The 14,679-nt window shown below is 41.1% G+C and overlaps 2 protein-coding genes across 11 annotated transcripts in view; one reads left to right on the top strand and one right to left on the bottom strand.

Annotated features, from left to right (window-relative positions):
• The window catches only part of LOC111244151 (uncharacterized), a 109,189-nt gene that overhangs the window by 2,551 nt on the left and 91,959 nt on the right, over positions 1 to 14,679 (bottom strand). For all 10 annotated transcript variants that reach the window (XM_086980823.1, XM_086980827.1, XM_086980824.1 and 7 more), the window contains 6 exons: positions 14,143 to 14,356; positions 3,618 to 3,873; positions 1,677 to 2,686; positions 1,184 to 1,431; positions 769 to 1,030; positions 351 to 511 (listed from right to left, as the gene is read on the bottom strand). In XM_086980823.1, the coding sequence (XP_086836949.1) occupies positions 351 to 511; positions 769 to 1,030; positions 1,184 to 1,431; positions 1,677 to 2,686; positions 3,618 to 3,873; positions 14,143 to 14,356 (2,151 nt within the window). The remainder of the gene's footprint in view (positions 1 to 350; positions 512 to 768; positions 1,031 to 1,183; positions 1,432 to 1,676; positions 2,687 to 3,617; positions 3,874 to 14,142; positions 14,357 to 14,679) is intronic.
• LOC111244153 (uncharacterized) lies at positions 8,453 to 10,339 on the top strand. Its single transcript, XM_022790906.2, has one exon. The coding sequence runs from the start codon at positions 8,960 to 8,962 to the stop codon at positions 9,689 to 9,691; it is 732 nt and encodes a 243-aa protein (XP_022646641.1). The 5' UTR covers positions 8,453 to 8,959; the 3' UTR covers positions 9,692 to 10,339.

Raw genomic sequence — 14,679 nt, 5'->3', positions numbered from 1 at the left:
AATCAGGCCAATGTTTTTTTCGTTAAATTAGAAAAAATAATCTATCAACTTGAACGTTAGCGCTCCTGTGTGGGGTGCTTTAGATTAACATGATACCTAATTTGAAGATATTTTTTTGCGGATAACATTTCACTCCATTTTACATATTAGTTATTAGAGATGCTCCCGCTCAAGGGGTTACTGCTTAAATTTTTCGTAAAAACAAAACACTGGAATTAATTAGGATCAGGACATCGAAGTTATTATGATGGAGCTGCGCCTATTCTTACTGCAGACATTCGTTGCAGCCAACTTACATTAAAAAAATGTTATTATTAAAAAAATTATTTAAAAAAATGCTGCTTATATACCCGGTTGGCGACTTTGGCGCGATTTTTGCGGTCTTTGCAAAGCATGCAGCACGCCTGAAGGAAGATTAACACAATGAGAGCTCCCACGCCACCAGCGATAATGACGAACTTTGTTTGTTCGATACCTGCAATTGTTTTTATCGGCTCATCTTCTTCGCGGACTGAATATATAGGAAGAACAAATAAAAAATTCGATTATTATTAATACTAGTTAACAATGTAAAGTATGCATTGAATACAGTTTTGGAATAAATGATATACACGTACGCTACATTAAAATATACGACCAACTTTTTCCCCATATAAACCTTACAACTGTTTTTGTTCCACTCGATATATGTGAACATTTGTTAGAATGGCTCTGTACCAATCACCAGCTGCAAAAATATGTAGGCTAATATGATTTTATTAAACACACCATCCTCTGTAAAAATAGCATTATCTTCGTCATCTTGAATAAGTTGCTGAACCACGAGGTACGCAGGATCTACACTGAGATTTCTTCCAAGCTTTCCGCTTTTGATAGTTTCAGCTAACACATTACTGACAGCATTCTGATCTTCATCGGGCTTGACGATGACGCTCATTTCCGCATAAATTACTTCGTTTGAAGGATCTCCCTTTAGCGAGGTGAGCTCTAAGCGAACAAAGCCCGGAATCTGGACTAGCGCGGTTCCGATCTAAAAAGAAGAGCAATCAATTGCTAGGTCCAATCGCATTGGATGCAGTGATCGAGTTATTAAACAAATAGGTTGTCCAGATTAACATACGTGTCGTAAGACGATCACATTTGGCTCAGGCTTATACTGGGATATAAGGTCATGCGCACTAACCGAATTAGTGATTTGCTTCGTGAGGCGGTCGTATTTGTTGGACCCTTGACTCTTGTAGTCGTTTAGCCATCTTTCGGTAAGCTTAACCTTGACAAGATAAACATCTGGCCTCTCGATATGCACCGACCCCGATGGCTCTTTGTAATCAGGCTGTGCCACGGGGGGTTCCGGAGCTGTTTCTGGAACATCGTCAGGTTCAGGTTCGGGCTCGGGTTCAGGCCCAGCATGTGCAACAGTCGACGCCACCTCTGAAATGTTAACACAGCGCATGTGGGAAGTCATTAAGCAAAGAAATTGTGTATATATATATATATATATATTGTTAAATAGCTTTCTTGATATGGGGCACAGTCAAGCGGTTACTATAATTGTTATCTATGCTTTCGTAGCAATCGTAATCTATTTCAGCAAGTAATTATTGAATTTATCTGATTACACTGCATATCATGGGTTTGAATACATAAAAGTGTAACTGAAACTAACAAAAACTTACTGCAAGTGCGAATGCAAATAGGATTCGAGGATACAATGGGCGTAACGTCGTGTTTCCGGATTTTCTTCGACACAGCGTTGAACACGCCACCTTGAGTGGGAAACATCGCGTATAGGCATTGGCTATCGGTAAACTGTAAATCGTGCGTGTGATCGCCAGAGGTTCTTTTACGGGAGAATTTCAACGTTGTAATACCATTGACCCGAGCGCCAGATATGTTGGCAATGTCCTGACTAGGATCGAGCAGTGGAGCCTCGTAGCTATCCATCCAAACGTCCATAATAAAAAAACGACCAGTCTCTTCGACCCAGCCAAGGATTGCGTCCGTCTCGGACATGAGCTTATTTTTTGAGAAACCAATACCTGTCCATTTCTTGCTTCTTGTTGTCACCGTGAAGTCGATCATGTCGGTGTTATCGTTGTATCCCCATTGCGAAGTGTACTCACACGCTTCGCCCTCACAGTTACTGGGATGACGGAACTCGCCGAGGCAGTCGCCATTTTTCGTAACTTTAGGTTCCGGCTCAGCTTTAGGTTTAGTCTCAGGGTTTGGTTCAGGTTTAGGTTTCTGACTAAAGTGGTTTCCCGACTCTAATTTTGGTTCGGGCTCGGGTTTTGGCTCTGGTTCGGATTTGGCCTCAGGTTCATATTTGGGTTTAGGTTCATGTTTGGGTTCAGGTTCGGATTTGGGTTCAGGTACGCTCTTTGCGGCGTCTGAATCTGTTACGACACCTGTGCTTTGAAAACAGGGTTTCATGCAGATCCTTTCATTTGACACTACTGGTGTACTTTCATGTTTGCCAATGCGCTTGACAAGGCTGTTGTAGGTACCCCCCTTAACGGGGTACATGATGTATAGGCATTCGTCTAGTCGCAGGTCCTGGCCCCGATCACCGGTGTTCCGCTTACGGGTAAACTCCAGGGTAACGACTCCGTTACGGTAGCTGCCGGTTGTGTTGTAGATGTCCGACGACGAGTCAATCGTAGGTTGGCTATAACCAGACATGAACCTGGAAAGACCCAAATACGACAGAATCATATACATCTAATATAATTGAGCCCACTAAATTCTACATGTCAACACGCCTCACTGAAATATTTGTGTTTCCATATAAAAAGAACAAGTATTTAAAACCATTAATATAGACTCATGATCTATGTAACCCAAGGTTAACATTTATTTATTATTTAAATCAGCTTTCGATTGATAGGTGTGTCAAAGTTAGCAACGGTGATTTGTAGGCGCACCGAAATCAAGTGGGTCATAGATGCTACAATTGTTTTTCGGTTCATCTAAGACTATTGTACTTTTGTCAGTAATAAGTATGGTATTAAGATTCGAACGCTCATGCAGTTCAGGCTCATATTTACGCAAACCCATTTATCTATGCGGGACGAAACCTGCGGCTACTGCGCAAATAGCTAACCCGTGAGCGAACGTTGGACTTTACAATTGAAGCCCTTTCGTGACAGTCCATGGAAGTCTGCGATGCGGTCCCCGCTTGCGAAGACTACTATAAGGAAACAGTCTCATTTGGAACCAAGACGTTTGCCTCGTATAAACACATACAAACGCAATACCTTCTATGGAGTAAAATTGTGCCAATGTATACCGACACTTCATTATTACCAACAAAAGGATCCATCAAAAGGAGCACGTCATCGTCTATATTTATAAGATTTGCAATTGTACGTTACGGATTTTAACTTTCGTTCGATGATATGCCAGTGACCATGAAATGACTACTATCAACATTGAAAGTATTTAAATTGAATACACCACGGAGACGTTTAGTCGAAAACTAGTGATCTTTAGTATTGTTTGTTTTCGTTGGAATGATCTAATGTTCAAAATAACCTTTTAACAGTGTTGTCGCTTCTCAAAATGTCTACATTTCCTCTACAAAGTCTGATAATCAGTCAGAGAAAAAGCGAACTTACGCGTCGTATACATAGAACCTTCCTGTTTTCTCGACCCAACCGATAATTGCGTCACTTCTTGCCATCTTTTCGTTCTTTGAGAAAGCTACTCCTGTCCAACGATCGGGGAAACGCGTCTGAACACGGAATTGAACCTCATCGCGTCCGCTAGAATTATCCACCTGCCACTCGATCTGGTAATCACATTGAAGACCGGTGCATCCTGACGGGAACTGAAACGCACCCTGACAACTATTTCCAGTACGTTTTAGTTCACCTGCAAAAAATTGAGACCATTATCTAAGCTGGTATTCAGCTATTTACCTTTATTCATGCATCTCAATTTGTATTTAGACCGCGGCCGATTATGATATCTTAGATACATATCACAAGACTAATATAATATTTTATATGGGCTTGCCGTAGAAGTCAATATTTCTCTAGCTAGATAGGTTTAAAGGTATGTATCTCAGGTGGTATGAGGTCATTTAAAAGCTAAGATGTGTTAAAATTGTTGGAATAGCTTTATTTCGACTCTAGATAAGCATGCTTTTAATATAACTACATTTTTTTTTTTGTAAAACATCATTACCATGAAAATTGTTCAGGTCCACGAAAATAATTGTTTTGTTGGTTACCACCAAGCTGGCTTGTCGAAGGAAGCGTATTAATTCAGTACTTTTGTCGGTTTAGCCATGGAAAGACGCCCCTCATGCTGATCGATCAACTACAGAAAAGGTTCAGGGAATTATCGCAAAAGTTGAGTAAGATCGACACGTAACCAGCCGTGAAATCGTTAACGAGTTACACATCCGTTACTTCCGTTAATTTCAATAAAACCGACTACAAGAAACATGTTAATGCTTAATATGGCACGAATAGAAACAAACGAGCTTGCTCAATCGAACGTTCCCATCTGCTTAACTTTGTAACGTACGCTACACAATCTATGACAATAGCCGAACCGATGCACACGAAGCTAATGCTATATGTTTGCTAAGGCAATCCTACAATGTGAGCTGTTGCAGTCTGGCGGAACGATCGATCTGGACGCGACAAGACGACGCTAAATCGTTGAAATAAATCGACTCAAACGAGTGAATAGAAAGGACATCATCTTTCACCATGACAATTCCAGCCTAGGTATACATGCAATTACCTGGCAAAAAGCGAGAGAACTTGAACGGATCCGCCATATTACATCATTAGACTGTCACCTGTTTCTGCGTCTGCAAAATTTACATAATGTTGGTTTAGTTTCAACAGAGGGACGCGAAAATTACTTGTCGCTATTCTTCCCTAGGAAACCACCGAAGCTTCACAATGATGGGATTACGGTGGTACCAGAAAAGTCGGCAAAAGCTTATTGATCGAAACGCTTTAGTTCAGTAGTATCGCTTTAGAACAATAATTATTTGCCACACTTAATAACCGTCGATGCTTCTTTTAATTGTATATAAGCATGGACCCTTTCGACTCTGTTGGTGCGTGCTCGAGATAATGACCTACTCTTATCGCAGGTTTCAACTTCCAACGTCATAAATTGACGTACAACCACTCATTTAAGTTAATCCTTCACCAGATGTTTTCTGGCTTATTTTCTGCAGGAGCTAAGCATTTGCAATAATGTTATCTATTTCGTGGATTCGTATATCGTAGAGGCCATTGAAAAATATAGACACGTTTATTTATTTCACCCTAACTGGAATTAGTATTCAGGGATCAATTAGCGATTCCTAGCGAAGTCACCCTTCCTCAAGCGCAGGTCACGCAAACATGACTTCTTAATAATCTATGCCATTACGCGTTCGTTCGTTGTGCTCCAAAATGTTTGTAAGCGAATATGCGTCGTTCCGTAAAAAATAGTCAGGACCTAGATTTCATAACAACAGCACTGACGACCTACTTCGTGTTATATTCGAGGAATATCGTGTGGGAAGGACCCTCGCATTTGCCAGCTATCACTGTCTATCGCGCACGCATCGTATCTAATCTTCAGGCCTATTATGCTATCGATACGATAATCTACCTGCGATTATCTCACATTCCCTTATTGTAAACAAGAAAGAAGTTTGTCAAGATAAGATATTGCAACAGTAAAATCTGCCACCATCGTTAACTATTAGCTGAAACTTAGGGTGCTCGTGGATGGCACCGCAATAACTCTGCGCGCTCATGGGGTATAGCTTCAAACCGAAAAAAACCACGCATAGATGAGACCACGTTTCTTTCCCAAATCAAGCAGAGTGATATCTAGCGTATTTCTTGTTGTCCAAGCAACAACATGGAAAGAAAATATCATCTAAGTTTGGCACTCAACACATATTCAACGATGTTAGAAAATATCAGGCTTGGGAAATACTAAACGTCGTGACCTATAAAAATAGCCAAATGAATTGATTACTTCGGTGCCTTTGTTGCAAGACCATAATCGTAAGTATGATAACATACATTTCTTTACAAGCTAAAACAGCCTTCTCGTGCACGGTCTCTCCAGGCTGGTCGTGGTGCTAAAGAGCGGCATCAAGCCTGTAGAAGGACAGCTTAACGTCAGCTATAAGGAAAATTTTTGCATAGACAAGGACATAACGTGCCGGTGACGATGATGATAATGTCATTATTTTTTCATGCGAACTGGAGTTCATTAATAAATTTCATTGTGACTCCTGTGCGCAAGTTACTAATCTGCTCAGGCAAATAGGACAAATAAGGTTTTCTCGAATAAAGTACGAAACTGTGCACAACCTTTAGCTTACCAAACGCAACCACATATATTAGCCCTTAAATGCTCGTCTAAATACTGCGACGCATCAGTTTCAGTTGGCGATAAAACATTACAGGAAAAGGGGACTCGTGGAAAGTAGTGAGAAGGACCAATATCCAATAAATCAACTGGAAATTGATTCAATAATTGCCCGATACATCCAAAATGACGAATAGAGCGACACTATGCATTGTGTCTTCGGGCGTCTAAACCAATTTCGTAAACTCATTCACTAAGAACGCTTAATGCCAGCACCAGAACAAGCACTCTGCCTTCTTTTTATTGTATAAAACGAATCCTTTCTGTCGTTCAGAACTGAACCTGGAGCGACGACAATTTTTTGTTAATTACAACTATAAAGATTGCTTTCAAGGCTTGCAAGCACATGGAAGTATTACTTTAAGACATATGGATTATAAGTTAGACACTATTAGCAACAAAGCTATGGCTGCGCAGAAAAAAATGATACCGAGAAGCTTTCTAACTTCACACTCATGAGATTCAAATCGCAGTGTCATTTACATTGTTACACAGAGCTGTAGTTGGATCCGCAGGATCACCTCATCATTCGACTACGCCTAAGGTTCTGAAAGAATTTTCTAGGGCTGATTGGTTAATTATCGTAGTCATCCACGGCTGTTACAATTGCGTCCTGCACGAAATTACGACGTAAAGCAGCCAACTGCTACTTGAAGTTATGAGTAGTGTACATAGTAATGGGTCTGTGTGTATCCAATTCACAAGAGTCGTTTGATAACCGTCATATTGCTTAGTGATGAGGGCCTTTTATTACAGGAGTGGCCGCCGGTCAGTGCTGATAATGAATAGATAAAGACTGAGTTCGTGTGCGTGACACAGCTTACCCACACGTGATTATCGAGAGATCTGTTCTTGCATCATACAGTTTCTCAAACAGAAACACATACCGTTTGCTAATAACACCCATACACAGAAATAAGCACATTTATGATTTGCTTATTTAGCCTATCGTGATAGGGAAAATTTCCTGATGCTAGGCTGCCGAGTGAGCCCGACACGGCAGAGGCAGGCTCCAAATTGGGGATTGAAGGGAAAGGGGTGCAGTCTACGCGATGTATCCCACCTCACTTGAGTTGGGTGAGCACAAGATGCAGAGCTTGCTCGCAAGATTATCTTGATTCATGCTCATCCAACTGAAAGTGCAGAAGTCTCTAAGGTGAGACAAATCAAGGTGGAGGATAAAGAGTTTGGTAAGATGGTTGCGGAATACTGGATGTCAGATGACATCTCATGCTGTCCCTATGTACCATATAAACACGGTCCGTCCCCTCACTCAGGCTTCCTTAGACCTTGTCCCAGGCTAATCAGGCTCCTGTCATGCATGTACAGATTCGCAATTGCTAGTAGTAGCTCGCCTGTCTCCAGCTTCCCATCTGTTCGCACGCGTTGGGTGATCAGGCTCACAGCCTGGTTGACCAAAGCTGGACGCGTGTGGCGCGTCTGTTAGGTGCGGTAGGCGCAAGGTGGCTGCTAATCAAAACAATGATCACTCTGAACAGTATCTTTGCATTGCCTCTCTTACCTCTCATAGCACTAATCATATTATTTTTTAACTATAATAATAATAGTAAATGCTTATCGATAATATAACAGCAGTAATACTAACTAAAACAAAACCGTTCACCGTTCGCCGTTCTTATACAATAATGTTTATGACAGCGATACACGTTCTTTTAACCCACATTCGAAAACAAGCCGAACTACGTCGCCCTTGTGGTTAGTCCATCCATTCCCTAGTGCTATTTTTTCTTCCATAACAGACAGTCACACACATACACAGACACACATGCGCACTAAATACACACGCTACATATGCGTCAACGAGTTAGGCGATTCCGTCGCTGCGGCGCATGTTGTTGTTGCCGGTGTCGTTTTGTCGGGAGTGAGTTGTCGGGTTCACCGCAGCGCGCAAAGTGTGACGGACATGTCTAGGGAGATAGGTATAGGATGATAAAGCGAGAGAAAAAGAGGTCGACAGAGGAACGGAGTCGGTCGTCGTTCCGTTGGGTCTTTCTGTCTATTGAACCGAGTGGACCCAGTGGACACTCACCCTCGTCCAGCAACAGAGTCTATCATTGCTTCAGCAACCGCTCTAATGGCGCGCTTTAGCAAGCTGCAGACACATGGGTCCATTACAATCATCCAACGGCAGTAAGACTCGTTGGCGTAGCTCAGCGTGTTCCCTCGCGCATCTACCCCGGTCCGTGATTAGATAGCTACATACCCAACGGCAGCATATATTCGGCCGTGGGACGCAGGATCAACACTCGTCCACGAGTCTGCGGACGAGCAGTAATCCACTGGTTGCATGTCTGCGGGTTCGACTCGCTGTGATTCCGAAACTATTATTTAACGGCAGAAGACGCAGTATGTAGCAGTGCTCGAAGTGAAAGGCTCTGACTAGGTAGACAAAAAGCCTGTGCGAACTTTTAGCTGAAAAGACGTGAGGTTGCAATAGTGCGTACTGCTTTCTGTTGAAAAGTTTAAAGTATCATAACAGGGTCGCAAACGAATCACAGATATTTGTCAGAGAGCTTGGTCCACTTACGTAACCGTAATCATGACGCAGGGCGCTCTCGAGTTTGGTATGACGGAGGACAAAGTGAACGGTATGAAGAACGAAGTGACCATCGATGATCTGCGCGTGAAAGACATCCATGGGCGACTGGATAACCATGAAATGGCTGTGATTGGTACCTACGTTGATAAACGAGTGATCCCGGGTTTTCTGTACCGCGTTCGAGTAATCGATTCGCCTAGCTACCTTTTCAATGGACAAGGTCTGCTGCTCGAGAGCATCGGCCGAGGTTACGGCAAGCGTATCACCTTTGAGAGCGAATCCCGAAATGAACCATACAACTATTTCTATTCCGATACCGTTCCAGAGGGGTACGCGTTCGCACCTGTAGCAATCCGCGTTCACGATCAGCTAGATATACTCCCTATATCTGGAACCTCTCACGGCGATAAGAGCTGTGGCCGACTCCAGGTCATTAACCTGACCCGACCTCAACGCGAGATCAGTACCCGACTGAATGATAATGGCCGCAGCTTGTGGAAATCGCTCGAAGTCTACTTCACGGCCAAGGTTCTCTCCGCAACCGATCTACTCTTATCGTGCAAGGTACGCTCCTGGACTAGTATCGATTGCATCGGTGTGTGCCACGTAGTGAAAAAACGGGGAGCTAAACGGGCAGAAATCGACCACGTTGATCTGAAGGTCGGTAGCTGCCTTGCCGGATTCAAGCTCGTACCACCATCCCAAGGTGCATCACCATTACCCGTGAGTTGAGCCAAAGCTTCAATGTCATGCACGTAAGGTGAAACATGAAGATGACCTTCCGTCATGACAAAAAGAGTCAAGAGAATCTTAAATGTTAAATTTACTCAGGGTTGGTTGTACATCAGTATGTACACTAGCATTCCACTTGTGCCTTATTGAAAATGTAAGATAAGTCCTGGAGTTCGAGTTAAAAACATACGAAAAATAGGTCGCTGACGGGGCATCGCCACGCAGGGCACAATCGCCTCTTTGTCCATTGTTATGATCAGCATAACAATCGTTTGTTCCATCTATTGTTCATTGTTCTGTATATGCGATCTGAGGAAATCGATTGTGATCGTCGACAAGTTTGAATAGAAGGATCATATAAATTTTGACGCTTTAATAGCTGCTCAGAAATTGCACTATGGGAATAGAGCCGTTTTCTAGTCGTACACATCTGTACATTCAGGCAAATTGGGTCCGTATAACAAGGACGAGCGAACTCGTAGACACCGAATAGTCTGCTTTGTACATGTACGTTAGTTGAAAATTTGAACGCTTGGAAAATAAAAAATAAATCTGATCTAGTTCTAATCGCTAAATCAGAGATTTTACAGTAAAGTATGGCAAAATAGCCATAGAAAAACATAGTCATTGATTCATACATAAAAGTCATTGCGGTGTTTTTTTTGTATCAATTTTGGTCGCTAAAGTTTATCTAAATACTAAAAGAAATACATGCTAATATATATATATATATATTATATCTCTGACGGGCAAAACATATATGTTTTGCCCGTCAGAGAACAACGAATAGAAAAATTTACCGACAGGAGTGGTAGTACTCTGTTCTCGTAAAAACAATGTTTTAGATTTGCTTCGCAGTTACATAATGAACAACAATTTGTTGCGTATTGTTTCATATATGCAATCTATAGATCATGACAGATAAAATAGCTGGGCGGCAAAGAGCGCACATATGTATACAATAAGATAGATGATTTCTAGGGAAGTTTTGTAGGCTCAGTTAGCTCATCTGTTTCAAGTAATTTTTTAGTAAGCACATAGCGCAAATTACTTCCAGACTGTGAGTACTTGACGACTTTTTAATCGTAAACAATTTTGGCACGAAAGCCTTCAGAGAAGGGATCTCCCGACTCAGTTGCACAATTGAGGAACAGATTTAGAAATCTGAAAACGTTTACTCTGGGATAACTGTTAACAAAAATCAGTCTACCTTGCATTGAAGGTAATCGCAAGAAACCTGCGCATATAATAATTAAAATTATATTTCTCAGGTTTTCACTCCGATAGGCGCATGTAACTAATTCCACACTCAATCCATAAAATTATGGTCAATAAGAATCTTGCCTATCACAGTTACTAACGAGCTACCTGTCTGCGTGGCAACCCCCTGAGAAAGACCTGGCTAAAGTGTAGCTTCTATAAAGCGCTACTTCTATTTTTTGTAAGGTTCAGATCCACTCGAAAATCTCGACAGGTATCAAAGTAAACTTTTTTTTCAGGACATCCGTTGTCTTGAGAGTTCCATGGACAAACGCCGTGGCGGTCGATAATACAAAGCAGATCGTTTTAACAGATTTGCTTGAATAAGCTTTAATTGACATATGGTAAGTATACAGGAACTGAAAGATATCCAGAGTGCTATTTCCTGTATGGCAGGTAACAAGGGAAGATATTTCTTAGTATGCTAGTACATAGAGAGCTAAGTAACCTTTGTTATAGTTAAAAAAATCTTTATCGTTAGGAAAAGTTTGTTACATATAAGTCTTTCACGCTTTGATCACAGATAATGAGCTTTTTCGGTTTAATGACTGTTTAACGTGAAGTAATACATATGGGCTGTGTGTGGTCTACACATGGTGCTACTAGTGTATTTAATCTGTGTTATCTCTACAGTTTTAAGTGATAGACCTGTATCCCAAGGTACAGTTATACTGAAAATATAAGCTTGATCCTATAATGTACGAATGTGTGGTTCGCAGTAATTACCGAAGCTTAATTTGTTATTAACATGCTTCCTTAATAAAGGGGCAAAGTTTGCACCCTGAAGAGTTGAACCCAATGAAAATCTCGTTTTTTTTTTACAGATTACACTAAACGATTATTATTTATGTCGTGCCAGATACACCTAGTTATTTTTCTTTTTTATTTTGTAGCAAAAAAAGTACCATTTGAGTCTTGAATTAAACGTAATTGGCTGGTTGGATTACATTTTTGCGAAATATGCGTTACTTTCCGGATTAGCGAAGATAAATTTAAAAAACCGGAAAGTCTACTGATGAAGCTTATTTGGAAAAAAATGTATATATACTTTATCTTTTTGCATTTTTGCCTGATGATTACAGAATTGATATATGTTTATAGTGTTAATATATCATATAGGCCGTAGAAAAGTAGGCCGTCATTATAGCTAAAGGTAATGGAGACCGTAAACTAAATTTGAATTCGTACCTACGACTAAAGGGGTGGCTCCCGCTTCGCCAACATCTCTGTCACCATTAGCGCATACACACAAACCTTATACTGCTATACAAGACCATAGTAAGAAAATCATTAATCCCACTGCTCAGGTCCTGTTATTCCACAATTTTTAACCCGTAAACATTTCTTTTTCCTGCTCTTACTCTCTCTCTCCACTATATCTTTAATTTCAGATACGTTAGACAGATATTGACTAAGAACAAATACTAACTACGCTTGGATCGATTTCCCTGGCGGCTAGATCTGACTCATAGTTAGTCGATTTGCAACTACCTTTTAGAGAAAAAACAATACTTAGTTAGAGTGGCGCAGTCTGAATAAAAACGTCCGCAACCTGGCGGAGATTTTTCTCAATAGGCTTGTGGTAAGAAGGTAGCTGACCGTATTGCTTGCCTCGTGGTGGTACCCCGACACTTAGAACCTCCTTATACGTTCTTTGGGGCCTTTGATTAGGAAACTACTAGAACGTGCATCTGAGTCACACGTCTTAGTGACCGGGTAAAATAAGACCGCTTATAATGATTGTCGACAAATTCAGAGGACGAATGACTCTAAATAGCAATGGAGATCTAACGGGTATCCGACATGCCGTTGTTCAGAATCAGATCTCTTTTCGAGCTGGTTTATGTTGGACTAAGCATAATCAGGAGTCGGTACATTTAGCGAAGTACTTGACAGGACGATAAAACGAATTTAAATTGCTATCACAAACAAGTTGAGAACCTGTCTCTAGGCAAAGACGAATTGTTTGGCATTCACAGGAGACGATTTTTAATAACCACAGTTTCGTTAACCAAAATAATCAAGCAAAGTTCGACAAATTATTTGAAAGTTCGAAAAAAAAAACTGGAGATGTAGGACACAACAACACAAACAGAATGCAATTCTATTTTTAGAGAGGGCCAAAGAGGAAACGAAAATAAGCAGCATGTTCGAAATGCTTTAATCTAGTCTGGTACTATAACCAAACTTTCTTGCCTTGTGCAGTGCATCTTGCGTTGTAGAACGTAACCCTTATCCGAGTCAACGATTACCTACAGAGGCAGCGCCCACTTCATAACGACTGAAACCGATAATCGCAGAAGAATGTTTTCTTTTGAGGAAGCAACATACAAACTACTGAGCAGTCTGTAAAAATTTGATAATCATTCTTTAAAAAGCTGCCCAAGCGCCTGCCTTTCAAAAGTCAACCCCATAAGTAATATGCTTGAAGTAAAGATCACAGGTGTCACACCCCGGATCGAAGGAGGTGTCGTTGCTGTCAGCAGGTAGTTTCGCAGGAAAAAAAGTTTGTTGATTTTCATTGTATGGAGCCTGTCGACCTCTATGATAGCGATTACAAACCCAGCTATAAGCAGTCACTTTATAGCCTCAATTAGTTAGCATGATGAGTAGATGATACGTCGTATGCAACGTATGTGAAGACAATTTAGCTGCTAAGATCAACATCTTTGAAGCTTGTTCGAAACTATTCAACAAGCGCCTCAATGGTCTATTGACCTTTTGGGCCTGTAAGAATTCTATTGTCTGCATTATTTTCAAACGCGTGATTATATTCCTCGTTGTAGGTTTCCTTCATGTTAACCCAGGTGAGACCATTACGGAAGGTCGTTTGTCACACTCAAACAAACTACAAAAAAGCATGCAGATCCCTGTTTCCTGAAATTGAAATACCTAATTATGATTAATGTTTTACGGTATTGAATACTAATCCGTCTGTTTACTTTGATAGTCTGATGGCGTTCGATGGTAACTCTGCGTACTTAGCTGGCAATGAACAAGTTAATCTGTGCCTACAAGTTAATCTGTGTCTCACCTTAAACACTGACCTGAATCTTGTAAAAGTTGTACTTTAAATTTCTTATTAATGAAATGGAGAGGCATAAAACCACGTGGAGCAGGACAGGAATTGGGTGGGCAAGGTGCACGAAAAATTTAAACGTAAAAGACGAGTTTGCGGCACAAATACTCACTGAAAAAATTGATCGTTGTCTTTCCGCGCTGATTTTTGTGTCCATGATATTTGATTTCGTCCTCTCGATAAAAGTCGACAATTTTCGCTTTTCCCTGATCTAGGCCGGTTTTAGGTTGGTGAATATAATTGCCGTGCTGCTGACCTTGAGCCCAAATGACGTCCATGATCTCGTTTTCAAAGCTGTGATCCGCCATATCGTCCGATACGAGGGGCTTCCTGAATATGATTGTCGAAGTGCTGATTAGTTAGAAATTTTATATATTGTGAGTGCTACTGTTTACCGTATGACTTTTTCGGGAGCCGCTTCAGCAGAAAAAAGACTCTGCGTCGACAAGCTCTTATCCATTAGGGTATCTAAAAAACTCCCATTATGATCGATCCTTGAGGTTTGTCGGAAGTAGATGTACTCCGTTTCGTGTCAGGAACCAGTTCTATAAAACAAAAAGCGTGATTTCGCATTTACCGCTAAATCGACTTCAACCCAAGTAAACAAAAGCTTTCCTTTAAAATAAGTCGTCTTGTTTCGATTGCTCAT

The sequence above is a fragment of the Varroa destructor genome, unplaced genomic scaffold, assembly GCF_002443255.2.
Source record: "Varroa destructor unplaced genomic scaffold, Vdes_3.0 BEIS01000002.1, whole genome shotgun sequence".
Taxonomy (NCBI): domain Eukaryota; kingdom Metazoa; phylum Arthropoda; class Arachnida; order Mesostigmata; family Varroidae; genus Varroa; species Varroa destructor.
This window is presented reverse-complemented; position numbering and strand designations above follow the sequence as displayed.